We start from the raw sequence: 27920 nt of genomic DNA, 5'->3' as shown, positions 1-27920 counted from the left end.
AATCACAAATACATGTGCAGGCAAGTGGAAATATAAGCCTTAGCAGAGGTAAACGCAAGTCTCCACGAAGTAGGACAGAGAAGTGTGCTCACATTCTCTGTAATGTACCAGCAGATGGTCAGGCTACTTACTTTGCAGTGAACTCAAGAGGGAGAAGATGGAAATGGAAAGGGGAACATCAACATATAGATGGCATTGATCCCTAGTGACGAGCAAATAATGGGGAGATATACATTTTTTTGGTTGGAGTGCTATGAAATGAATGAGAAAGAGGAACAGCAGGGGGGCAAGTCCATGCCAGTGACATTAACATGTATTATATTATACGTCAGAGAACAGAGGGGAACAGCCTATGAATACCTTTAACCAATAAATGGTAGCTTCCAGCGAATTATAATGTGCTATTCTAGCTAGCAGGTATATGATCGACGCTATGGAGTGATCAACCAACACACCCAGGAAGCAGCACCTGCTGAGGAAGGCAGCACAGCCACTCAGATTAAAACACAGAGCTGTGCCGTTACTAAGCAACAGCAGTGCGCAGAATTCCTCCATCTTCCTGCCTCAAGAGTAGCGGGTATGTGGGAGTGTGCTTCTGTGTGAATATAAGTGCCCTGCCAAAGGGTAAGTAAGAAGGTGGGGAATTGCGGGGGTAAGTTTGCTCACTGTCATGATGATTTCTGGTTAGCTGTTTACATCCAGCAGGAGACAAAAGAGGGGTATCTATCTTGGCATTTCAATTGCAATGAATACACATAAATCTGAGCTCTTTACATTTACGAATACCAGTAAGCCAAACGAAAGGTGTGTGGTCAGTGGAGAAGCTCTTTGTAAATCTCCCAGACAATCTATTCTAGTATGTCCAAGTCCTCGAATACACATCCAAACACTAGCCACAGTCAGTGTAAATAGTAGTTGTGTACTAAAGAGGACATGGAATGTATACCTGACCAATGAAAGAACTGTCTTATGTGCTTTGTAACAGCTGCAGACAAAGCCACACTGTCAGTCTGACCTACCTCAAAATGTCCCACAAAAAAGAGCAACACAAATGTGAGGCTGATAAATATGGCATTTGTCTTTTCACAATTGCAGTGATTTCTTGAATTATAGCCGACATTTGATTTTTGAGTGGCAACTGAACACTAAGATAAGCCACTGGGACAGTAGCTTATCTTATGTTGGCTCCCCACTATCAACTGCTTTCCTCGGACAATACAGAGGAAGTGGGGAGGGATGTCAGAAGAATGTGTTTGTTTTTCTATGTGATAGCATCACTTCTGGCCTTCATACAGAGACCGGGTTGGGGGCTGGGTAGGGATAAAGGAACATAGTAGGTCTTTTAAGGCTTAACATCTGACCAGTGATCTACAACCTGTATAACCCAACCCTGAGGCAAAAGAAAGAACCTCTGCCACAGTTTTGAGCACACAATTGAGTTTATTACCTACACAGATGGATGTTTGTGTTCCATTATGTGCCTGAAAGGAAAAAAAATCTAGGAGTCTCAATAGACTCACAATGACAGTCTCTTTTTTACCAGACCTCAAATGGCATATTTTGAAAAATCTAGAAATATCTCCTGAATAGCCTGTGCTCCTTTTTTATGTTTTAGTTGGTTTCTGTTTTAGACCATTTCCCGTCCATTTCTTCTATACAGATATGTTTGCTGTCCTTTGTGGCCGACAAGGCCTTCTTGCCAAAGAAAATAACAACAACTAGAGAGAGGGTGGAAGACGGAGAGAGAAGAGGGAGAAGCATAGCGCTGAAAACCCCTTTCTCTCTGGTGTCTCTACTGAAAAGCACAGAAACCCAAGGGAGAGACGAGCAGATTTCTGGCAAGGTAATAAGGGATTTACCATGATCGTGCCCAACCAGTCGATCGCGATCGACCGGGGAGATTCCCAGTCGATCGCGAGATGTGTCTAAAAATAGAACAACAATATTCTGTTTTATCGTTAATGTCCTATTACATAATCTTCCTGTGCCAGAATAATGCAGTTGAACGCATCAAAGCTTTGTGATTGGCCGGCGTGACCCCATGTGTCGGGGCGTGGCTGGTGGGCATAGTTCGCTGACGTTGTCCATGTCAACAGGAGTGACAGTCCGCACACACACAAGACCGCAATTATGGCAGAAGCAAAAAAGCCCAAAATATATAATTCTCACTCCGAGTGGGAGGATGATTATTTTTGTATTTATTCCAATTCAAAGTCCATCTGTCTCATCTGCAATGCGAGCGTGGCTTTATCGAAGAAGGGTAATTTAGGAGCGGCATTTCAAAACAGTGCACAAACGCTACGAGACGGAATTCCCTCCTAATTCTGCCCTACGCTCCAAAAGGGGAGGGGCCTGAAAGGACAGCTAAACGCACAGCAGTCCATTTTCATGTTGATATAATAAAAACTCAAGCTAGATGCCGTTATTAATCAGCTGTAAGTTTTAGTTTGTTTGAACTTATTCATTATAATTATTGTACAAAATGGTATAAGAATGCAAACTTAAATTGATTATAGTCTATTATCAATTCAGGTTAAGAAACTAGAGTTGCTTGCATCCTATTTTAAAAAAGGCATTTATTTTTATAATCTACTAAAATACAACAAAAAAAGGGTTTGATTCTATTAATTTTGTCTTTTTTATTGCACTGTTGCAGCAGATTCCTGTGTAGCTTCAGATCTGAGTTGTCTTATTAGTAAGCCTAATTTATACTTTTGTAGCAACACTATTTTTATATAATGGCAAAGAAAGGGTTTAGTGTCTTTTCTTTTTGTCCTGTGTCATATGTGGCAGCACTGTTCAATGTTTCTTGAAAACATTACCCACTGTAGTGACGTGTGAATAAACTCTGTATCAACAACACTGTTGTGTAACTTCAGTTAAATACTTGTATGTGTGTAGATTAGAAAGAGGTAAGATAAAGGATCTGCAGTATTTTATGAAGTATTAATCGTACAAAGGTCAGTTTTATACAAGTAGAAGTGTGTATTTACCTGGTAGTAGGCTGTCAGTAATGGCTACGCCTCTCTATTTGGACTGGTAGATCTCGGCAGACACATATCTCAAAGGAGGATGTGAGCAACCATGAACAAGCATGTGTGAAAAAACGGGAATCTGACTTATTTCCATGACTACTTCTGGGCACAGGAGTAGGAGGCTGCAACCGTTGGTGGAAATGTCTGCATTACGTCACTTAACAGCCATACTTTTCTCCTTCTAACTGCTGCTCAAGTGAAGAAACGTGGACACAATATGATACAACAGTAGGGAATAAGTCAGGCCACTGTCCTGAAAAAACAGACACAGGCTTTATCTGACTCTTGAGCCCAGCTTGAATCGTCACTCTTAACATTCTTTCCATTCCCAAAGGTCATAACTGGTCTGGTTTGGTTTCATCCCTCTTTCTACCGAGCGGGAAGGTTTAAATTCAAACCTACTCCCGCCCCTTTCAAACTAAACTAGTAATTCTTGTTCACAGAAGAGGGCCCAAGCTGAGAGACACTTTGACAAGATAATATATCATACCAATCATACATGTGTTGTTTTTTAATGTCAACTCTCCATGTAATGTACATTTAAAAAAGGAACTTAGACTAAACACTCTTTGACCAAGAAACAACAACATATGATGCAACTGAATGACTGATTGGTTTTGATGTTCTATATCAAGCTTGCACAGCAACGTATTGCAGATACACAGTCATTATGTATCATATAGTGTACAGTCAGTAGATACTCATGATTAAGACATAGAAGAAGTGGGGTGGAAACACTAGGCCTAGACTAGCTGAGAGTCAGACAGGTATGTCTTCAAAAGAGGCCAGAAGAGCTGTATAAATAAATAAAGGTGGCAGTGCAATGGGGGACACAGAGTAAAGAGGGGGTGGGGGTGTGGAGCAGCTGAGAGGGGAAGCATCCCCTCTTCATTTAGCAGTTTTGACCTTGTAGGATAAAAGACAGATGCCAAATATCACAGTCCCTATAGAATACTGGGATGACACTATGCAAATAAGAACATTAAAAAGCTCAATGTAAATCTGTTCTCATGGTGACACAAATATGTATTCGCCCAAACATAAATATAAGGGTTTTAGTGTGTACGCAATGTTGATTCGTAGGGCCTATAAATAGAATAGGTGATTCATCTTAAGTATATTCTGTGATTTTCAAAAATCAACTAACCTCTTTGAGCTGGTCCGCCTCCTGCCTGACAGCCTCGTACTCGATCTCCAGGTCGTCGTACTGCTGCTTGAGCTGCTGCTTCTCCTCCAGCACCGCCAGCCCGTACTCAGCCGCCTGGATCTTCTCGTTCGTGGTGTCACTCAGCTCCCGGGAGAGACGCTCGACCTCGGCCCGCAGCAGCAGCATAGCGTCGGGATAGCCCTTCTCTTCCACGGACATGGTCAGTACCGGTGATGATCAACCAACCAGCTGATCTACGACAAGGGGGATGCTGGGGCGTCTTCAAGCGATGTAACCTTGAAGAAGAAGCGGTTGCTTAAATTCGTCTATATTTAAATTGCATGATTGTTACGTTTGCGTTTCTCGTTGCCAGTCCTGTTTCTTTGGTCATGTAGATGACCCTGTTTAATTATCTCCGACGGGGGAGCTCGTCGTTATCTCTTAAAAGTGCTTCATCGTTGAGCTTCTGCGGTTTCTTCACCTCTCCCCCGCTCGTTGGAGCAATTGCGCCTGATCAGGAGCACCAACTGCCAAGACAGGAAAAAAGGATGTACAACTTCTGTTTCTTAATTTCAAAATAAAACCCTTGTTCGATAAAATAACGCTCCAGATTTTACAACACATGTGGTTGCGGGTTTATTGTTGCTTTGTTAAAGTAACAAAATGAAATTGAATATATTAGAAGAAGAATATATAAGTGTAATTGATAAACTATTGATTATTTTCCAAGGGTTGAAAACTTTTATTTTGAAAGCATGGACGATTAAGTTCCGGTAAATTAATGTTATCAGCACCGGCTTTTTTTAAACAGCTGAAAGGTCCGCTTGATGAAATGTGACGCACCTACGCAACCAGCTGGGATAGCTCCTACAGGGCCATAGTGCTTGTCGGGAAATGTAGTACTTCTAGTACGTGAAGCCAACTGAAAGGGTCTGGCGACGCTAGGAAAAGAACTCATCTCCCAATAGGCTTTGTTTATTTGCTTATGTGGAGCACGGAAATCCCTTTCCGAAGCGTTTGTTGTAGCTTCTGCATAGCAGTGGCCAAATGTATATCTGCTGCCATCTGTCGGAACATTCATGAAAGAATATTTTTTAAATAAATGCTAAATAGAGATCACATTTATGGCCACGGTATTGACACTTCTTCACAGAAGTCTTCCTATTTCCATTACATTTCGATTAGCTCCCCCCTTCACAGTCAGGTTTTATCTTCTAAATTGGTATAATTATAGGCCTATTACATATACCCCTATTTACATAATATTTACATACTACTATTTACATAATGCAGTGTATCCAGGGCCGGTTCTAGACATTATGGTGTCCTAGGCGAGATTATGATTTGGTGCAACTCTAAACACCCATATGAAAAATATCGGTTTACATTTTATTAATCAAATAAGTATGTGAACATAACCAATAACCTACCATAGCCAATAACAAATAAATGTAACTTATTTTATTTTTGTGGTTCATTTATATCTTATTTTACCTAGTATTTACCTAGTACCTAGTATTCATTTATTTATGCATATTTTTTAATATCTCCAGTTTTAAACGATATTTTTGGTTTACTGTCCTATAGTATACATTGGAATGATTTCAAACCTGTTTTTATTTATCCTAATAATTATAAAGGAGTGCCTTGGAAATATTTGTTTACATAAATTGTGACCAAACCGTTTGAGACCCACTGAAATAACTTAGGCTAAAGTAAACTATCTAAACACTCAGAGTCCTTTACCTCACTGAGCTGTAGTTATCAGCCTCAATCCAACAACAATCCGCAGTACCGATGCGCACCCTCTCTCTCTTGCTCGCTCGCTCGGAGGCTCGCACTTTGGCTTTGAGCTGCAGGCGCCTGATAAGTCAACATCCCCCACTTTCATCACTTACAGCGCCCATAGTACAGGGCAAATTAAAGTGTAACCGGGGTGAAAAGGGTGTTACCTTGACTTAATTATGAATGTTGTTACATCAAGGCTGAAAATTAGGATGAGCCAAACAGTCAAAAATGTTTTTTTCCCTCCCAGAACTACCAGCGCAGTGCCCCCCCCCCCCCCCCCCAGATCTGGCACCCTAGGCGACCGCCTATGCCAAAAACCTATGCCAAAAACCGGCCCTGAGTGTATCTCACCTAGGAATCAACATCTAATAGCACTCTTTCATAGCCTACAATTTGAGGTGTCTTTTCAGGACAAGCTCCAGTGTGCTTAATACAATTAATGTTGGCCCTGGTAAAGCACAAGCTGGGTCAGTGCATGGCTTTGCTCACTTACTGCACGTGGAACAGAGCCATTGTTGATGTGATTAGTTACACCTGTGATTTTACAGCTATGACACAGGCAAACATGTCTGCTGTGAGGGGGGAGGGGGGGGAGAAGCTGGGAAATAGCAAACTAAAACTACAGGTTGAAAATAATTTTAATTCAAATGATAATCATATTAAGGGGAAATAAAACAAAAAAATACTTTTACTTTATTCTCAACTTGCAATTTAAAGTGACAACTACTACGATTAATTTAGCATGTTTTGATGCATGCATCAACAATTCAGTATGTTTGTCTTAATCACATGGTTGGCTCTTGGCTCTGCAGCCCACTCTGTTTGTCACGGTGAGACTGATGAGATAAGCACGAACATGTTATGCATGGGTTTTTCTCTGTCCCCCTATATATAGTACATGTCATGCATTTAGCTTAGTAGTTTTGTGTTGACGGAACGTTTTGTCCTTGTTCCTATCTGTTACTGAGGGGGTTTTAGAATTATAGTTGATTTTGCTGTCAATGTACAGACCAATCAAAGATCTTTAGAGATGCGAGTAAGTATTATATGTCTCACAAGTTCCAAAATGCGTAATCAAAATGTTGCCTAATGTAATAAATATCACTTTGATCAGTCCGCATATGATGCATGATATATGCTTTTGTGAAATTATAGTGACTATTCATAATATGGTGTCACTTAATTGACATGAATTATTAATACATTACATTAAATTACTTACATACTCAATACTGTGGTGTGGGCAATCCCCACAGGAACAATTTGGGGTGAAGTGTCTTGCCCAGGGACACAACGACATGCTGACTTCAGTGGGGTTTGAACCTGTGACCCCCTAATCCGAACACCAACACACACAACACAAGCCTCATAATAAATAACAGTTTTAGTAAGGAAGAACATGCAATAATCCACACATGTAGGCAAAGATATGCATGCAAAGGGTTTCAGTTGACAGCTCTATGTTGACAGCAGCATTTTAGTATTTCAATGGGATTATTGGCTTTCAAGTCTCTCCATGTAGTAGTAGACAGATCTCTCCCCTCTAACCTAACATAAACTGCTTTAGCAAAGTGCAAGATAAGCCAATCAGTTTTCATCTACTTGCTCTGTCAATTAGGTCTAACTATTTGTAGCCGTATGGTGTGAGGGGTTTAACTGTTCAGAAGTCTTCCAAACTCTCATGATAAAAATCCAAAATCTGTTTGAATATATTCACAACAATAAACATGCATATTATCAATCAAATGCATAGAAAAACATGTCAGAAATCTGACCAGTTCTATACCATCTTTTAATAATGGGCATTCATAGACACAATCATAGTATTTCAAAACAGACCAGCAGAACAGTAATGTGGATATAGTATTACATTACATGTCATTTTGTTAGACACTTTTATCCAAAGAGATTTACATACATTCAGTACTGTGGACAAACCCTACAGGAGCAATTTGGGGTGAATTGTCTTGCCCAGGGACACAACGACATGCTGACTGTAGTGGGACTCGAACTTGCTATCCCCTGATTTGAAGTCCAGCACATTAACCACTAAACCACAGCCGCCTGATATAGTATAAGATTTTTTTAAGGACTGGTTGCTCTCGTTTTTAACTACAGTAATAAGATTAGTAGTCTAATCCAACTAGACTCTGGAATAGCCCTACACTCCCCCCAGAGCCACAGGCAGGAGGAACCTTTTCATGGAGATAATTACAAAGCACACAGCTACCTTTCAACGCATTCTTGAGGTTAATTAATTCACATGCTTGATCTGTCATCGTTGTGGGATAGATGACTTTCTACAAAGAAGAGCACAGGATCCTTTGAGTGTCTTGGATTGCCCCACCCTACCCCACAGGGATAATCTGAGACGAATCAAATCAAGTGAGGCCAAGGGATTGACTTTCCACAGTGCGGAAAGGAGAAGACAACGTCAGCGCTGTGGAGATTGATGTCAGAAAGGTTGGAAACTGCAGCTGTGAACCATTTGTGTTTGTAGATGGTGGTTGCAAGCATCTCGTCTCACTTACTACAGGTAAATATATCTTCTTTTTTTATCAAATGAAATGTTTTTTGTTCTATTTTGTTGTATTTATTGTTACTTCAGACTTTCATTTTTTACATAAATTAAAAGTTGATTATTTTGCACATTGGTCTTGAAGAAATGAAATAAAGGTTGTAGTGTGATGAGCTACTAAAACTGGCAGTTAAGAATAGCAGCTTGCCGATTATTTATATGGCTGCTTTACATTTGACTGAATACTTGACTGAATATGATTTTAAATGTTGATCTTTGATATAATGTCTAATCTAATTTGGACTAATCTAACTTCTCTTGACGTGTATAAAAACGTAATGATGACTTAGGTTTATAAAGTCCAAAAATAAAACAATCCTGAGCTCTGGTAACTTCTGAGATGCCTTATCCATCCTGTTAGTAAACTGCTAATAGGACGGTTTTTCAGGCTTACGAGAAGGCTCTAAGCACATTTTGTGCACATGTTTACAGATGCACATGATAAAGTGTGTAATATAGCATAACTAGATCTATGTGCTTCCAGGCTCTGCTATGACTGTGGATGTGAGTCTGTGTGACTGTACATATGGCATCCCATGTAAAGACAACAGGTGGCGCTCTGATGGAATACAGTAAGTAAAACGGGTAGTTGGCCGTCAATAAAATAACGTATCTGTCAATGACTATATCAAAATGGATTTCAAAAGTGCCTGTGGCTATTTTTATTGTGATGCCTGGATGATAGACTACTACTTTTATTGTGATGCCCAGATAACAGACTTGCAAAGCCAAACAAGGATTAGACACCTCTACTGGAGTTAATTATTTAGATGCTACAGACCAACCTATTTGGTGAAGTGCTGTTGAATAATATGGAAGCTGTAAGAGGATTCAAATATTATTTAATTCAGCCGAGAAAACACTTAACTAAAGCTTCCAGTTTAACTTTGAGAGTAAATTAAAAACAATAAACAGCTATCTTATAGTTATAATACTTACAATTTAGGATTTAAGTTGTGTGTAATAACAGATGTCTCTTTTTTGTCTCTTCCAGTCAGAGCCCCCAGGTCAAAGTACACGATTGTAGGGGAAGCTATACGTTATGTCGTCCCTGGACATATGCAATGTTCAATAGGCTGTAGAGGTCCAGCCTGCAAATATGACAACCCAAATTACTGGAGTGATAACCAACAGGCCATAACAGGCCTCTACTCATCATGGTAAACATGTTTCTCTTTAGTAGTTGTCATAGTACAACATAATTTAACAGCTTTTGAAATGATATTTTTCCATGTTAATATAACCTTTTTCTATTGCTTTAGGATCACTGATCATCTTCTGGCAATGTCCAGACCCTCAACAGAAATCATTAAGAAGTATCACATCATCGATCAATTCAGAAGGTATAGACAATTTTGTTTTCAGCAGCTTCCTGACTACGAACACACAGCACCTGAGGAGACGATAATAATGCATTTTTCATGTCTCTGTTTGTGTGTGTGTGTGTGTGTGTCAAGGGATGGTATTAAAACAGTGATCAACCTACAGATACCTGGTGAACACGCCAGCTGCGGAAACCCTCTGGAGCCAGAGAGCGGCTTCTCATACCGCCCAGAGGTCTTCATGGAAAACAACAGTAATTGCTCGATACAATACATCTTGGTTTATCTGTATTGTTGCTCAGATTTAACTGCCAACATCTCACCGTTTCAGTTTATTTCTACAATTTCGGCTGGAGTGACTATGGAGTGGCCAACCTGACAACGATGCTCGACATAGTGAAGGTCATGGCCTTCGCCCTGCAGGAGGGAAAGATAGCAATCCACTGTCACGCTGGCCTCGGCAGAACAGGTATATATATTCAAGGAATGCTTTAGGAAGTGTTAAGGACCGTTATTCCTCTGAAATACAAGGGTTTCCTCTTTCTTCCCTGCAGGTGTGCTGATAGCATGCTTCTTGGCCTATGCTACCAGGATGACTGCTAACCAGGCTATTCTGTTTGTTCGTGCTAAACGGCCCAACTCCATCCAGACCCGAGGCCAGTTAGGATGTGTCAGAGACTTTGTCCAGTTCCTTGCCCCTTTGAGGCGTGTGTTTTCCTGTGCTGAGCCCCGATTCAACTCAGTCACCCTGTCCCAGTACCTGAACCGCCAGAGACACATATTGCATGGCCATGAGAGGAAGGAGCTGAGGCACCTGCCAAAGATCGTCCGGCTAGTGTCTAGGCTGCTGTTGGACATCGCAGAGAATCGACAAGTGATAGAGGAAGACATTCTGGTGGCCCCTGATGTTGAAGACATAGAGATGACTCTGAGCGTCATTGAGAAGATGGGCCCAGAGTATTTTTTAAAGGAACCCCGCTTACCAGGTGCGCCCACATTACCAAGGCATTTTCACGAACCACCCATTTTCTACCATCGCAAAAGTCTGAGCTACAGTGAGTCTGACTTGACACGACTCGGCTCACAGTTAGGTCCCATGTCACGGAGCAATGTTGAAATGTCTTTTTCTCCACCGGACCAGGCAATCCATATTAAAGGTTGTGAAAGCAACATGTCTGACTTTTCACACGGCTCAACAGGCTCACTCTGGCAAATCAAGAATTCAGAAAACCAAAAAGATGGATCCCGTCTACTGCAGAACGCCCAGCAGAGCACCATCCAGCGTACTGGGTCTGTGGGAAACAATGACTTTACCAAAAAAGGTAGCTTTTTATCCAGGTGGAATGTTGAGCAGAGGGACGGAGTAGTAATGCATGGGAAGAAGCCTGGAGATAAGAGAGAAGAGGAGGTATCAGACGTGCCCTTCATCACCCTGCAGTCGGAGCTGTCCCCGGAGGCCCGGAGGCTTCTATTGGCTCAGGCCCTGGCAGTGGACTTTTGTCTTGATGGTGGAGAAGAGCATAAGAGCAGCATCCTCGCTTGGCAGGTAACTGACAACTTGGTAGTAGTATTTTTAGAAGTGGAGGGCATGCATTTCAAAATTACGTAAATGCTACACTTCGTCCATCAAGGCTGATGTTATACTTTAATGTAAGTTCTGTCAGCGGTTCATGACAGACTACAATTCACAACCACAACAAAGGCCTTATTGCATGCACAACTTTTTCATATTTTCAGTGACATAAATCATATTTTGAGTTCGCACTTTGATAATTTTTCTTCATAATATAAGAAAAATCTCAGATGCAAACTAAATGATGCTCTAACTTTGATCACTCTTGAGATGACATTAAAAAAGACCACGCCCACAGGCATGCTATCTTTCTAAAAAGTTGCCTCAGTCACATAAAGGCAGACAGGGTCTAATACGAGTGCCTGAATATGTGCAGGCAGAATTGAACCTGGGAGGTGGCTGGGAGAGGCTGTGCATGGAGCGGGACCCCTTCATACTCACTGGGCTCATGTGGTCCTGGCTGGAGCAGCTCAAAGAGCCGGTCATCTCCATCCAGGAGGCCAAAGCCCTGGACCCCAACAACACTGACGCTCAAACTGTCCTCAACACACTGGACAAGGTCAGTGCTGATTCGTATTTGAAGACGAATTCCGTGGACTATGCAGCCTTCAAATTTACGTTTGAATTATTCTTTGTTTATCTCTTCCCAGGCCTGTTTACAAACATTAACTTGCATACTAGATTGTATGGCTCATATGCAGCAGATACCAGAAGAGGTTGAAAATGCTTTCCTGAATCGTACAATCAAGGCTTTCACCTGGGTAAGATAGTCCATACACCTAACTATTTGGGATTTATTTCAGCAAATGTATTACTTTCTTGTCATTGGTTTTGTTTTAACAACTTGAGAGTTTATTTGCCTTTGAACAGATGAGAAATATCTCAGAAGATGATAGCAAAGTGTACGAGTCCATGATTGCAGTCCTAAGATGTGTCCTTGAGGACATGAGGAGAATCGCCAAAGAACAGGAAGAGATGCAAGCATTGAGTCCAACATTTTCCTACACTTAAATATATTTACTACCAGTCATGCATGCACTGCCTGGACTTCCATGTGGACGCATGAAGGAGGAAAGGATGCTTTTGTGCCTTAAGGATTAAATGTGTAATAATAATAACAGCTCTTTAAATATATTTTGTTGTTTTTATTTTCTTTGGTCTTAGCATGAATGTACAGTAAATGGATTATTGTCAATAATGCAGTACACAATTCAGTATTTTCTTACCTAAGTAGTGAGTGGAGCTAACATATTGAAGAACAGGTGAATATATTTTGCACACATCATGCCTTTAGACCTGGGGGGTATACTACGAAGCAGGATTTTCGCTTAGCCGGCTAAATTCAGGGAAAACTCCGGCTTTCCGGTCCTACGATGCTGGTTCTCTTTTTAGCAGGCTAGATCTCCATGGTAACTTATGCTTAGCGGCTAACCTGCTCCGGAGCAGGTTAGGTTGCAGGCCAAGAGCTCAACTCAGTGAAAGCACTGCCTGCTGACCACTCAGAGCTCAGTGTGCGGAGTTTTAAGCGATCAAGTCATATTACAGGAGAAAGGAAATACAGAAAAGCTGCCGTCGCAGGAAAGACGGCCTGCAAAAATCACTGACTGTGTGAACGTGAACATTAATAGAATATCACCTCCCATCTTCAGAGCAATCTGACTATTATAACATTAGCGTTAAGAAAGCTTACTTAAATATCTGCCACAACATAAGTAACCGGATCAGAGTCACATTAAGTACAGTCCGCGGCACATCACATCATAATGTATCATATATCTCCTTATCTGAGTCAGCTGAGCCGTATCTGGCCATGCAACACTCACAGTGTCACATACTGTATGCAGAAGTATTATTTTAAGCAACACATTAAGTTGAGGAAACACTCGAGTCAAATGTAATGAAAGTCAGATCGTGTTTTAGACGGGGCAGTGATATCATAAACCTGTTAATGTACGCATTCAAACACTTGTTCTGTTACCAGCTGTATTCACCTTGCAGGTGCAGCTCTGTGGCTTTGATCCTGGATCAAGTGTTTAAGTCATGGATGTTTAAAGTTTAACTTCTTCATATGTCTAATATTATAGTTGACTTTTCATTCAGGAAGTATGACACTGCGCTGTCAGTACGCTTCTCCGTGTTTGTGATTGGTCGAATGCTCCAGATACCACCCCTTTCATGTGAACGCGCACCTAACTAGATAGGGCACGGCTGGCTTGAGCGATCCACTTGATAACCCGCGTCGTAGTACCGTTTAGCGAGAGCGCGTATGTTTTGGATTAGGCCAACCGGCTAACTCCAACATATCCAGGTTAGGTTGAACCAGCTTCGTAGTACAGGCCCCTGGTCATATCTAACAGATCCAAAAGCATAGTGGAAAACATTATCAATATACCTTTACCAATGCCTTTCCCATAACATGGTGGGTGTTTCTAATCTTTAATAAGTGTTATATTCTGGTGTCTCTGAACATACACTAACCAAAGAACATCCAAATGTCTGCATATATAAAAAACAATAATAAAAGCAAATGTAACTCTTCCCAGTATCTTGTGCAAACTGCTTGTAGGCACCTTTATGTGAAGCAATGTCACTCAAGAGGTGAAAGAATATGCTTTCAAGACGTCTTTTCCGTCTGTCCCTTCTGCTGAGGCCGTGATGCTGGAGTAGTCGCAGGCGACATGCGTGAACCCTCTGGACAACAGCGCACAAAGCATAAAAGAAAGCAACAGGTTTAGGAAATTACTAATGAGGCAACATGCAAATACTCAGAAAATACTTATATTCAGGCTCTTCCGTTATTAGTAAATTGGTTGTTGTTGATGCAGCACATAGGATAATGTACCTGGACATTGTGTGAGAGCCTCCCAGTAAATGGTATTGGCTCTCTAGGGTCAACCCATGGTCTCTGTCCTTTCCCCATGTCAACACCCGTAAGGAAAGATCCTGAGATGCTGTCACCACACGAAAGCTATCCTGTAAATATAAAAGACACTTTTAGTAGGCTCTTTCACACATATAGTACATTATACTGTATAAAACAAAACAAAAATCAACAAGTGAAGAAATATTTATTTTGATTCCAAATATGAAAGAAACCTACCACGCTTATAGAAGAGATAGACATGGTATGCTCTTTAAAGTTAGCAATCAGGGCTCCTTTCAGAGAGTAGACATATAGCTCCCGCCCGGCTGCCAACACTAAGCAGTTACTGTCAGCGGCCTCCAGAAGGACCTTTGAGTACCGGCTGTTCAGTGTCAAAGGGAAGGACTCCACCTGCTGGACTAAGATGAGAAGACGCTCAAAATTATACCAGCACAAGCCAACAACATTTAGGAAAAATCCATCTAAATACCTGTGACTGCAGATTTCAGGGATTTATTCTGAGATATTTTGTTGTCATGTACATTTTGGGGTACACACTTTCATTCCGTTTTACTGTTTAAATTCATATTTACCTACTTACCTATTTTTTTTATAATTTATTCTACTATTTCACAATATTAGACAGACAGTTTACACATCCAAAAAACAAACAAAAATTAGTAGAAGCGTGAGGGCAGAAAGCAAGGCTTATACAGAAGTAACCCTCCCGTTAGTCATCCTGATTGCAGGATAAAGTAAAAAAAGATAATTCCACTTTCTATATGTTTTGAATCGTTTTCATAAACAGAAATAAGAAAGATACACAATGACAAATGGATCCAATCTGGCAGATTCTACACCAGCTGCTTAACAATATCTGCAGAAAGTAGAGATAGATCTGCTTAGAATAATTCAAGGGCTCACTACAACTTTTTTAAAGGCTAAATTAAGATTCTGCATCCAATTTAAAGCCTCTGAAAGTCAATCTGCAAATATCTTAATCCTCACCCTGGATCTCGGACTTGTACTTGGTCTTTTTAATGCTGACATCGAACACAGTGAGGACTTGGTTGTTAGGGAGCCTGTTGTGGTGGATGAGGGCCAGTCTCGCAGGCTGAGTGGGGATGAAGACAGCGGCCTGGCACCCTGTGACTGGCAAAGACTGGCACAGAGGATCTTCGTCCTCAGACGGTGAGGTCAAACTCTCCGTGTAAATCACCTGCCAACAAAGCAAACACCAAAAATCTACAAAATGTGTATGTAATCGTTCATTGATCTTATATATAAACACCTATTTCCCGCTGTGTCATTCGAGCTGAGGTAATGTGGTAAAAAACAAACACATGATTGCAGAACAGAGCAGGAAACACCCACATAAAGTCAGACTGTCAAACACAACAAGAAATACCTTTGGACTTAAATCATCCTTGTCCTTGGTTCCAGCAGTGATCCATTTCTTGTCACGTGAAACTAGGAGAGTGTTGACTTTGAAAGAGTCACACACCATCACACTGGACTTTTTAGTCAAAGCTGAATCTGCTAGTGTACACACAGATCCCTGGCTGGTTCCAACCTGAAGAGAATATATAACGATTTACTAGAAACAACACACTACATCATTTACAGATTTACAAACCCAACAAATCTGAAGTTACTCACAGTCAGAAACCAGTTGTTGTTGATGTTATACTGTAGTAATGAACCGAGTGGAGAGCCAGTAGCAAAAGAGGCCCCCTCCTGGCCGCTTTCACCCTGCCAGGTCTTGATGAGGCCTGTGGAGTCTGCTGTGATCACAACTTCACGCCGTTCATCCCCAATAATCGCTGTCAAAGGACTCTGAACGGGGCTGCACCACAGGAGCTCACCCTGAGGGAAGAAAGCTCAGTCTCAGGCCTCTGTGAGGGAATATATTCCAGTGGCTGTAGACTTTTTTAACCAAGAAGAGGGAGCCAATTTAGAAAATCTGTTTCAGTGGGATTAGGTGAAATGCATGTGTTTTGCCGTAGCACATGACTTTAGCACATTTCAATTAAAGTTTTGTGTAGATAAATATCTGAAAGCAGTATGATGCCCGCATTCAAACAATGTCACCAGACACTGATAAGGACTCTCAGCATGTGACACTTGAGTTTAACATGTTTTCTGAAGCATTATCTGATAAGTCAAACAAAATCAATTTAGGACAGAAAGGTACTCATGGAATAATACAGAAATCTGGAATACATTTCTTTAAATGCTGTGCCTCATAACAAGCATTTGTACAAACACTATACAGTATTGTAAAAGTCAACAAATGCTCTACATTATTATGCTAAGAAAGCAGCATGATGTCCGCATTCAAACAATGTCACCAGACACTGATAAGGATTCACAGCATGTGACACCAGACACTTATTTTGAGTTTGACATGTTGTTGAGGCATTATCTGTAAAGTCAAACAATCAATTTATGACAGAAATCTACTTTGCAAGTTTGGTTTCATCTTCTTTAAATGCTGTGCCTACAAACAAGCATTTATACAGATACAATATCATACTAATTGTACAAATACTTAACAATATTATACTGGGAATACAGGGTGAGGTGTCACTAACATTTTGGATGTCCCACGCTCGGACTGTACCATCAGTGGAGGCGCTGCACACTGTGGCACGGCTGTTCCAGAGGTCAGGACTCCGGGCTGAGTTCCCCTGCAGGTACACCAGCCCTACCACTCTGCCTGATGGACAGCATGTCAGGTGTAAACATTTAATGAGAGACTACATGAAGACATGCAAAGAAGATCTCACAGAGAGACAGCATACCTGCGTGTCCTCTGAGGCTTTTGCAGGTGTAACCTCCTGACCTGCCTGTCGTCATCTTCATCTCTAAGTGGCAGCGTTGCAGGAAGTATCTCTTCCATGAGTGATTTACGGGTTCACTCCCCAGGACAGCGAGGTTACAGAAACTCCAGCGCTGCAAACACATCTTCCTGAGGGGACAACAGGATTGGACATTCAGATATGTTCACAGATCACAGGAGCATCATCTGCTTGACGTTGGAAAATACAGAAACAAAAGTACAGACAGGCATGCAAGTCTAGTTTATGTATATAGCACCTTCACACAAGGCAATTCAGTGCTTTACAAAAATGAGGAGCATTAGGAAATAACATGATAAAATAGAATTTAAAAACATTCAAATCATTAACAAGTAAGACAACTCACCTCCACAACCAAGGTGTCTCTGCAGCTTCATTCCAATCCTAAAAGATACATTTGTTAAATGTTATCAAACACAAATCAGACTTTTGGGGAATCATAGAATGGCTTCATGGCACACGAGCTACTTCCGCAAGTTAGACACTCCTTACCTGACACACACTGGAAGCAGTGATTAAATCTTCCTCAGTCAGGAATGTAAAAATATGAATAAGGCAATCCCGGATCAATGGCGGCGGATGGAGATCCATACTGATGTTATTTTCCAGCACCAGCTATCTCCCTTCTGTGCGTCAACAACACGCAAACACTTCATAGTTTAGGCAAACTACGGAAACTAAACAGGGACAATAAGGGTTGTGTTTTTCAGAACACAGCCTGAAAGGTCTTCACTGCGCCACCAGATGTCGCTATTATAAAAGGTAGATGATCCAAAGGAAAGTCCATGGAAGAGAGACGCACTAAGGGAAAGTGCGTAGCAGATGATTTATAAAACTGAATGAAGTGGATAAATTATTCTTATAGTAGCATATGAACAAAAGATCTAAACAATTATTAAACTATAATCAAGTAAACAAATGCGTATTAGATATGATCAATGTTTGATTCAACCATATGGGAACAGAGGGAAGGGAGTATAATTTGTCTAGGTTACAATGCATCTACTTATTTGTTTTAAGTCAGTGCATTTTGTATTTGTTTTAAGACTGTTTATCTGCAGCTTGTGTGGAAACATATCGTTAATTTCGGTGTTAAACTGCGTAAAAGTAAGCTTATGTCCACTTTACTTTAGGCCCTGACCCACTCACTGACCAAGAAAAGCCAATCAGTCAAGGTGAATTCACAGCATAAGGTGCATGTGCGCGCACGCGTACTTGTATACTTGTGATTGCGTGTGCGCGCTAGTGCGTGTGTTGAGATTCAGCCCTGGCGGGATTCTTCAACATGCAGGGCCCCATGTCTCATGAGAACACGCCCCAGATAGATGAGCCAGATATATAGCCAGGACCTGCGGGTAGTAGAGGAACTGTGAGAAAGAGATAATCGCACTTGCTCACCCCAAGGGTTACCTGTGACACCCTCGCAATGACAACAGGGCCCAGCCATAGCGGGCCACGTAAAGGGAGTTTGGATGATACCTTAACCGGAAATTTGTAAACAGTTTTCCCGATCGTGTGCTATTTTTTGATGCTATTCGTCATTTTGGAGTCCCTTTGGAGTTACCTGGGCTGTGATCGATCGGAGACTAAGCGAAGCGAGTTACTCATCAGCTCTGCAGATCGTTGCATGAAACTGAGAGCGGGGCCGCAATGAGTCGGAGAACAAGACGCTGGATTTTAAGAGTTTTACTTTGTCTGGGAATTGTTTATTTAAAAATTGGGTGAGCTACGGTTATTTTGCCTTTCATTAGTTTTTACGTTCTTCTTAAACTCAAATAACTCTAATAACTGACGAATAACTATCAAACGTTTAATCATTGTTAATCCTCTTGTAGATATTTGAACTAATATTAGCTCAAAAGCATGCAGGTGAATTTACAAACGATATATCAAAGATAAAGGGAAGAGCGTAAACCTGTCTTGGACTGATAGCACCCGGTTTTACCATTATTTCCACACATTTTATTTCCTTCATTTCACATTTAAAGTCTGTTAAAACGCATAGTGGCATACTAATTAAGTCTTATCTGACAAATGTAATATACTTGAATTATCAGAATTAGTTTAGTATTGCACCTTATCAAAATCATGTTATAAAATATTTTTCTAAAGTGGAAAATCATTTAGGTGATTATTTTTAATGCTATACTGCAATTATCCCAGGAAAACAGTATATTTTCAACAGTTATATATTCACATTTGAATTATGACCATGTATTTCATCAAGACCACCACTATTTAGTACAAATAATTGGTGGAATGTATCTGATTTTAAAGTGTAAAGTAAACTATATAGAGTAAAAAAAAAAAAAAAATGAAACTACCGACCAAAAAAAAAGAAAAATGGTTGATGGTACTTTTTCTCAGTCATATCCATCTTCCATTCACAGTGGCTTCTCGTCGGTGGTGGCCCTAGGTGCGAGCATAATCTGTAACAAGATCCCCGGTTTGGCCCCCAGACAACGGATTATCTGCCAGAGTCGTCCCGATGCCATTATCGTCATCGGAGAGGGAGCCCAAATGGGCATCAACGAGTGTCAGTTTCAGTTCAAAAACGGGCGCTGGAACTGCTCTGCGCTTGGAGAGAGGACAGTCTTCGGAAAAGAGTTGAAAGTGGGTATGTTGCTGTCTGTTAACATTTGTTTACAGCTTGATTTTTTTTACACAACTGTATTTTATTATGCGTATGTGTGTGCGTAAATTGCGCACAGTGTTTGTATCTTGCTCTTTTGTGATTCCCCTAAAAAATTGTTAATATTTAACCAAAAAAAAATAGGGTTCCAAGGTGTATCAAGGACTTCATTATAATTACTTAATGCCCTAAAGAATATATGTTTTCCATTTGCGTTTGGGCCATAATCTCCACCAGACAACACACACTTCTTCCCCACATAAATGATCATTTGCCCTGCATTATTGCATCCATTCAAGGAGCATCTCATAAATAGTCCGTGTCAATTACATCAGGCCTAGTTTTGCTCCAGACTTCACATTGAGAAGGGCTTTTCTACAAAAGGTATCTGAAGCCAGCACCGTAACAAAGCTTTAGTGACTGTTGGCAGCCTACTTTTGAGCCCGGCAAAGTCTCTGGAGACTCATTTTCTCTGGTCTTTATCCTGTCTAGTGATGGGTGCTGTGGCTCTCACTGTAAGGATGTAAATCTTACCACGGGTATAAGTTACAGTGGGGCAAAGCCAAGAGGAAAGCAAGAGCTGAAAGTACTAAATTAGAGAAAAACGAATTAGTTCAAATCAACATGCTTACTGCTGAGACAAAGGTCTCCTCCAAGGAGAGCCGGCCCGGGACAGGGGATGCTGTAATTGTGGCTGGGGTTGTGTGGCCTGTTTGTTGGCTAACTATGAACTAAAGATTAACGACTCTTAGAAATCGAGGATATCAGTAACAGAAAGATAAGGTTTAATGAAATATAATTATATGATGTCTAATGATACCCCTTTGGCTGCAGTCAATGTAAATAGTTTGATAACAGAGGATGCCTTGTAAAACCTTTCAGATAAAAACCGTAATAGAATTTCTGTATGTGTTAGTTCACGCCCCAAACTATTGATATAAACCAAATAAGCTAAATACCATTTCACACAATGGTCAGCAGCCTGGACCAGCTGTGTGAGGCTATCCTGCCTGCTGCAGTTGGAAAGAAAGGATTATCTCTTTATGCTGTCAAACTGAAATAAGCAGTGTTTGACAATCTGTTCCTTTTTGAATAAGTGGTTTTAGTCCGTCAAGACTCTTGGTTTGTGTTTCCAAGACAGGAGTTTAAGTCTACGGCTTGGACAGCCATACAAAATAGATTGGTTTCACTGATCAGATTAGCGCAGAAGGCCAATAGTTGTAAATGAATGCCATTGTTGATGCACCGGCCGAGTGGAACTGTGGGGCTTGCAATTGTTTTTGAAAGCGAAGGAGGAATGACCCGTAAAGTGACATAATCCTTATTGGTAATGCAAGGTGCATCAGCTTTGAGCCATTTTAGGCCTCAACTGTGTTTTGCTTTTGAACTTTATAGTTACACTAAGCTGTATGAGACGAGGTCCATATAAAGGGGTGCATGACTGCAGAGATGAAAGAGAAACAAACATGGCAGAAGAACAGTGAACTGGCACTTTGAGTTCAAATTAAACAGGTGTTTGGATTTTTAGTCCACTATCTTTTTTAATATCTTCCACCTCACATTACAAAGTCAGAAAAAATTCATACCATGTCTCGCGGTGAACTCATGCACTCAGAACTGGAGGGGAAAAATTAACAACGGTGAAGTCAGAACTGACAGACACACCTTCTTTTTTGGCTCGTAGCCCGTCGAGTCTATAAAAACGTCCAGATAATTGATGCCTCAATATGAGATTTTCTTTTCAATGGCAAAGGCACACATTTAAGATGTTTATCAAAAACATGGCGGCTTTACACAGTCAACCTGGTGTTAGGAGGAAGGACAAAGAAGGTATGATGTTTGTCATCAGAGACAAGAGGAGTTTGTTTACACGTAGATATAACGGATGTTATATTCTGGAGATTCCTGTTCGCACGATAGTAAATCACAGATCTGAAAATAAAAACAAGCTACTTGTCGATCATGGATATGAATATAACCACTGATTTTACATTGCATCAAAGGAAAACATATTGCTTTGTTTGCATTATAAGGCTCTTAAAAATATGCCTTGTAGTGTTTCTTTCTCGGCTTTTTATTTAACAACGGTTAGAGAACTTGCTTCAGGATCTGTCTATATAAATCCTGTCAGATTAACCTTTAGTTATTTGTCGATATTTCCATGTGCGTGTAAATGATTTGTTAGCTGGACTTGGTCGAGATAACGGCAGGATGAAGATTCTGATGTCAGTGCCTTATGAGTTTACACAGAATGGGACAGTTTCTGAGCGGATCAATAGCTCTTACTTGCCGACAACCCTCTTATTCATACTGCTTTGTTGACTATACAACCAGTGGCCATGTTGGTTCATGGGCAGGACAGTTTCCAGGTCAGGTTTCAAAACACTGCAGCCCTTGAGGGATATGACAGAAAGACTGTGATGTTAGCCTACAAACAGTTAATAATTAATCTCCTGTGTCATACTTATTGGATATCACTTGAACACAGGGAGAAACATTCTTGATTTCAAAAAGTGTCAATGTATACCTGCAACATTTTATTCATCCCTCTCTTTTTCTGCTCTGCTAGGCAGTAAAGAGGCTGCGTTCACCTACGCCATCATTGCCGCAGGGGTGGCCCATGCCATCACAGCCGCCTGTACACAGGGTAACCTGAGCGACTGTAGCTGTGATAAGGAGAAGCAGGGATACTACAGTAAAAACCAAGGCTGGAAGTGGGGAGGCTGCTCGGCGGACATCAGCTACGGCCTGGGTTTCTCCAAAGTGTTTATCGACGCTCGGGAGGTCAAACAGAATGCAAGGACACTCATGAACCTCCATAATAATGAGGTGGGACGCAAGGTAAGTGATCATGAATGGTGCCTTTGTTAAACACAATGACTTTAAAGAGAGAAGAAGTAAAGACTAAATGTCATGGTGAAATAGTCTAAGGCTAACTGTTAAAAGTCTCTGGCATGATGTGGTGTGGGCGCACCTTGCCAAACAGCGGGGGCCAAGAATGAACAAGCAGTGGAGAAAAAGGCTGCTTTTAAGGGAAGAGCTGTGTAAGTAGCAGGGTTAGATTACAACCCAGATCTCTGCACTGAAAACAGATTGACACTGTACAAAAATGCATTAGCCCAGCCCCCCCCCTCTCCTCATTCTCATGGGATTTGCTCCGTTGGGACAGTATACAGTTACCTTTATGACAATCCCCACCCAGAATTGCAGGTGCATTGTGCGTGTACATGCACCACAGGGGTGTTTACTGTTTGGTTACTATGCTTGATCATCGACATGTGTCTCTCCTGCTGTATAGAGGAGTGCAGCACCATGCACTCCACCTGCATACCAACTCTAATCCACAGATTTAATTCAGTTCTAGGCATACTGTAGGATCCACTTTGGATCATCACCAAGACAAATTCAATTTTAATATTCAGGGAAGTTGGCAAACTCTCAGTAGCTATTGCAAAAATGTGCATTACAACATAAAAGCAGCAAGGAAACCTGATAAGGAAAGGTTATTTTTTAAGTTGTGTTGATACCATTTGATGACATTTCTGTATGCATGGCTGCAGATCACAGCGGAGTGACAAAGAGACTCCAGCAAGTCTAGAGGTTAGAGATTGAGTAGAAAAATGTGCCAAACAGCTAAAGTGAGGTTGCAGTTAGTGAAGAATTAAGAAGCCGGTTTTCCCAAAGTTAACTCATATCCTCTCTTTCTTTCACTATGTCTCACCGTTTAGGGACCATCGATTCAAATTGGCTTATCTGGAAGGCTAAATTGCCTCCCAGGAAAAGAGATTGTACTTGCAGATTCAAACGTTGCTACTTTGTTTCTCTTCTTTTTGCTAATAAATGGCCTCTCTGTTTTGATAGCAACCCCCTCTTCCTTTATTTATGCTAATCAAAAGCAGTGACACTGAGCAGGAGCGCCGTTCACAGCTCCCTGGTCGAAGACGTCCAGACAAAGCCTGTCACAAGTGTTGGTCACAGAACAACTGATGGATTAGCGAGTTAAAGCCATGAAGTGGTTTGCTCAGGGAAAAGTCTTTTTTTTTGGTTCTGGTTCACACGTCTGTATTCAGGTTTTATTGTTACAGTTTACTTGCCAGGAACGCAAAGGCATAAATATCTCGTCAAAGCCTTTAGGGGACCATATCGCATACCAAACTCCTGGCATTTTAGTTAAAGGAAATTGCAATTGACCTTGTTGCTAAAGAAAATTCCAGTTTCAGTCAATGGCACTTCTCATTGTCATCAGTTCAGGCTTTAGCAGTAATCCTAGTCAATCGGCGCCTTGTACAGTCACTCTTGACATTTGTGTGTTGTGTGTGGTAACTACACTCACAGAGCCTGAAATCTGATACATTATTTTGGCTTCTGTGTATATGGTATCACACAGCTATGTGGTGGGGCTGTATTTAATCCCCAACCATGGTGTATTTGTCAGTCACATTGTTATTAAGTTGTACGTTTTTCATTTGCCTTGGAGTTCAAGAGTTGAATGGGAATTGAAACACTTTGAAAATACATCAGGGGTTTAGAATATATAGCCACAGCATGCATTGTAATGTAACATTCAGAAATGTTAAATTCTAAATAAAAATGTAACATTATCATATTTATCTAGCAGATACAAATCATTATTAGTAAACTGCATGGTAAATGGTTTTAGTAATCTAATATGGCTGTTATTAAGCTATCATCAGAGTGTGTGTATCTCTCATCGCTGCAGTGTTTTTACAGTTGCATTACTAAGTTGTTTTTGCATGTCTAGGTCTTGGAGAAGAGCATGCGACTGGAATGCAAGTGTCATGGTGTCTCGGGCTCCTGCACCACCAAAACCTGCTGGACTACACTTCCCAAGTTCCGCGAGCTCGGCTACATTCTCAAGGAGAAGTATGCCCAGGCGGTGCACGTGGAGTCAATCAAAGCCAGCCGCAACAAGCGTCCTAAATTCCTCAAGATCAAAAAGCCTTACTCGTACCGGAAGCCCTTGGATACAGACCTGGTGTACATAGACAAGTCACCTAACTACTGTGAGGCGGACCTGGTGTCGGGGAGCCTGGGGACACAGGGCAGGGTGTGTAACAAGACTATGATGCAGCACATCAGCGGCTGTGACCTGATGTGCTGCGGCCGAGGATACAACACACACCAGTACTCCCGCGTCTGGCAGTGCAACTGCAAGTTCCTGTGGTGCTGCTATGTCAAGTGTAACACCTGCAGCGAGAGGACAGAGGTGTACACATGCAAATGAGAATATTTATTGGACGGTGCGTGTCGTGTGTCTGATGACGTATGTGAGCGTGTAGGTTCATGTCTTTGTGTTTTCATGGACAAACTGGAACTGTTAAACTTTACAAGAAGGCTGTATAATGAGGACTTACTGTACTGTGTGTACGGTGGGCTGGAGATGGGGCGTCATGATTCTTTTGCACACAAAGCTCTTCACCCCTCTTCTTGGACTGTTGTGTTTGTTCGGGTGCCACGTCAAAAAAGTGTGACTTGACACCGTTAAGGGAAAAACTGTACCCTGGCATGTGGGACCAGGTGCTAACAGTGGGAGCCAGTGAAGCAAGATTTCAAGAATTTTAAGCTAAATGAACATTTAGGAAATGGACTTTGCCAATGCAAATGAATGATGGTGGATGTGATTGCTGGGAAGGACACGCTGCTGTGGTTCTCACACTGTGTGCAGATGAAATGACACAGCCATTGTCAGAATATTTAACATACTGTATTTAGAGAATGAAAATAATTAATATTAATTTATTCTATAAAAAAAACACTACTGATGTTGTCCATTATGGATAAAAATAACTAAATGTTGGGATTTAGTTTATTAAAGTAATCCAAGTTTGTCCATACACTTGTTAACACACTGGATTTGAAACGGCCTGGAATAAGGTTTTAGAATAATGTTGTTCCAGATGAAACTGCTGTAGGCTGCTCACATTGACCTTCTGACCCTCTCATGAGTTTGTCTTCCCTCTGTTTGCTGCTAGTCTAGAGAATCCCACTTGTTGAGGTCGAAGGCTGTACGCTCTACTGACTGTCTTCAATGGCATTGCTTACTTCAAGCTGATTTAGCTTAACAGGATTTATTCACTGATCAAAAACACAGGCACATTTTTCCACTTTTGGTAAATATTGGTTCATAGAGTATATTTTGTAAAAGCCTATTTTTATATGAATGTCTTATTTATATCTTTTGCATATTCAATGTCAAGTTCTGACTCTGGCACCTGTTTTTAAATCCCTGTGAAAAAAGCTGATATATGTAAGTTGGCCCCTGCTGTCACTGCCATAGTTGTATATTGTAAGTGATAGAACTTGTTTATTTGTGTCTGTGCTCAAATGTCTGTGTTTACTGCGTTTCATGACTACTACTGATGGAATACAGGAACAGAATAACACTAACAAGACATGATTTTGCTTTATTGCCTCCTCATATCTACACGTTTTATCCTGATCAACACAAAGAACATGGGAATATTTTGCCATTAAGAAAAAACATATTAATAATACATGACACTTATATAGCGCTTTTCTAAAAACTCAAAGACGCTTTGACAGAGAATACAATTTATCATTTTTAGTTAAATTCAAAGTTTTAATGTGCTGTAAATAACTAGATTGCAATAAAAGTTACATAATGTATGACACAATTGAACATTTGGGAAGAGTAATATTAATCTTCACTTTTAATTTCCATAAACAAGGATAGCAGTTGAGCTGTTGAACTTTTATGACGTAAATTACCTTAATTGCTGTTTATGTAGGAATTAATTAACTGTTGAAGCCATTAATTACACTTTAAAAAAACAAACATAATTGTAAATCTTTATTAATGTTAGCTTCATTGTGGTTTGCATCATCACGGGATAATTATATAATCATAAAATAGGGATAATTATTCTCGAATATCAAATGATGGCTATGGATGTAGAAAAAGGTTCTCATCCTACAAGTACAATGTGTGCAATACTGGGCCGCAGAAAGAAAGACGTCCTTTGAGAGGCGAAAGTTATTCAGGCTTAATTGAGGGTCCATCTTGCAGACTGGGAAGCAGTTGAATGTGTCAGGGGAGAAAAGTGTTTGTGCTCTAATGGTAGGGTACCAGAGTAATTGATGAGACTGGTTGGGCAGACTGTCACGGAGATGACTTGCTCAGTCGGGGGAGTGGGAGCTGTCAGGTGATAGATGACTCGCACATCTGCTTCATTCACTTCTGGGCCACTAGTTGCTACAACAACTCCAGTGCAGCAGAGAAAATGCAGGGCAGTCTCCAAGAGAGGCCGGCCGACGTGTCAGTGAAATGTTAACGATGCTAAAGCCCACAGTCGTTACAGATTCCACTCTCATCGGCCTGGAAGTGGAGAGGGAAGACGGCCCGGGGTGTTGACGGAAAACCTGCTCCCAATAATCTCCTGGGATTGACAAATGTTCCCTGTAAAGTTTTCACCTGTGCAGTTTTCTTTTTTTTTACATTCCCACATGAGCTTTTTCCTTGTAAAACGTCCCTTTTCTCCCCATAGAAAAAGCAGGAGATTTCAGGTTTAATTTACAGTAGTTTAGCCGGGTCATGTGTCATTGGCAGTAATAATCTGCCCAGAATAAAGAGAAAAGGGCGTGAAGGGAGATAATAACAGAGTCTTGTCTCTGTCTGACAAAAGCTTTCATAATATTGATACAAAAGACTCACGTATAAGAAAGGGAGCTGCTCCTAAAATGAGGTTAAACCTAAACTAGGGTTTTGTGTGTTAGAGACACATCGCATTATGTCATGAACAAAACAATTACATCTCAGAGTCCTTTAAATGTGTCTCGTTTTTACTTTCACTTGCAGTAATCTAACATTTGAATGATTAGGACAAAACCCCAGGTTTGTGAGGATACTTCAAATGTGATACTCAAAGGATACAAGGTGCCCTTAGGTTCCACTAATGCGGATTAATCACGAGGATTTCCACCATCAAACAGTCGATGCTATCATTTAAAGCACAACACGCCTTTTTTTTCCAAACAAACAATGTAGTTTAGCTACTGTCCCCGCTAATCCACCTGCAGTGTTTTCCAGTCAGGTGCGAAAACACCACCACACAGAGGCCACAGTCATTTCATCCCTATTGA

The 27920-nt window shown here is 40.9% G+C and overlaps 4 protein-coding genes across 9 annotated transcripts in view; 2 read left to right on the top strand and 2 right to left on the bottom strand.

Moving 5' to 3' along the window:
* The window catches only part of LOC117543119 (protein bicaudal D homolog 2-like), a 48209-nt gene extending 43505 nt beyond the window's left edge, over positions 1 to 4704 (bottom strand). For all 3 annotated transcript variants that reach the window (XM_034211198.1, XM_034211199.1, XM_034211200.1), the window contains exon 1: positions 4183 to 4704. In XM_034211198.1, the coding sequence (XP_034067089.1) occupies positions 4183 to 4401 (219 nt within the window). In that variant the 5' untranslated portion in view covers positions 4402 to 4704. The remainder of the gene's footprint in view (positions 1 to 4182) is intronic.
* A 3692-nt stretch (positions 4705 to 8396) lies between these two features.
* ptpdc1b (protein tyrosine phosphatase domain containing 1b) lies at positions 8397 to 12577 on the top strand. 3 transcript variants are annotated; one of them, XM_034211195.1, is made up of 10 exons: positions 8397 to 8506; positions 9033 to 9120; positions 9543 to 9708; positions 9811 to 9891; positions 10006 to 10124; positions 10202 to 10339; positions 10425 to 11416; positions 11820 to 12002; positions 12094 to 12204; positions 12314 to 12577. In XM_034211195.1, exons 2-10 carry the CDS (start codon positions 9075 to 9077, stop codon positions 12452 to 12454), a joined length of 1977 nt encoding a protein of 658 aa, XP_034067086.1. In that variant the 5' UTR covers positions 8397 to 8506; positions 9033 to 9074; the 3' UTR covers positions 12455 to 12577. The 3 variants fall into 3 exon arrangements, with proteins under 3 accessions (XP_034067086.1, XP_034067084.1, XP_034067085.1); XM_034211193.1 differs by having other exon boundaries at positions 9811 to 10124; XM_034211194.1 differs by lacking the exon at positions 8397 to 8506 and having other exon boundaries at positions 8948 to 9120; positions 9811 to 10124.
* fbxw12 (F-box and WD repeat domain containing 12) lies at positions 8404 to 17835 on the bottom strand. 2 transcript variants are annotated; one of them, XM_034211197.1, is made up of 11 exons: positions 17660 to 17835; positions 17514 to 17551; positions 17111 to 17277; positions 16901 to 17025; positions 15966 to 16172; positions 15715 to 15879; positions 15315 to 15525; positions 14544 to 14725; positions 14286 to 14416; positions 14014 to 14134; positions 8404 to 11255 (listed from the first exon to the last, which is right to left on the bottom strand). In XM_034211197.1, exons 1-10 carry the CDS (start codon positions 17756 to 17758, stop codon positions 14035 to 14037), a joined length of 1425 nt encoding a protein of 474 aa, XP_034067088.1. In that variant the 5' UTR covers positions 17759 to 17835; the 3' UTR covers positions 8404 to 11255; positions 14014 to 14034. The 2 variants fall into 2 exon arrangements, with proteins under 2 accessions (XP_034067088.1, XP_034067087.1); XM_034211196.1 differs by lacking the exon at positions 8404 to 11255 and having other exon boundaries at positions 13559 to 14134.
* A 711-nt stretch (positions 17836 to 18546) lies between these two features.
* On the top strand, positions 18547 to 26207 carry LOC117543124 (protein Wnt-7a). The gene is made up of 4 exons (XM_034211212.1): positions 18547 to 18888; positions 19558 to 19784; positions 22369 to 22640; positions 24562 to 26207. The coding sequence occupies exons 1-4, from the start codon at positions 18818 to 18820 to the stop codon at positions 25042 to 25044; spliced, it is 1053 nt and encodes a 350-aa protein (XP_034067103.1). The 5' UTR covers positions 18547 to 18817; the 3' UTR covers positions 25045 to 26207.
* Positions 26208 to 27920: the final 1713 nt, after the last annotated feature.

The sequence above is a fragment of the Gymnodraco acuticeps genome, unplaced genomic scaffold (assembly GCF_902827175.1).
Source record: "Gymnodraco acuticeps unplaced genomic scaffold, fGymAcu1.1, whole genome shotgun sequence".
In the NCBI taxonomy this organism is placed as follows: Eukaryota; Metazoa; Chordata; class Actinopteri; order Perciformes; family Bathydraconidae; genus Gymnodraco; species Gymnodraco acuticeps.
The sequence above is the reverse complement of the archived record's forward strand: the minus strand, read 5'-3'. Positions and strand labels throughout refer to the sequence as shown.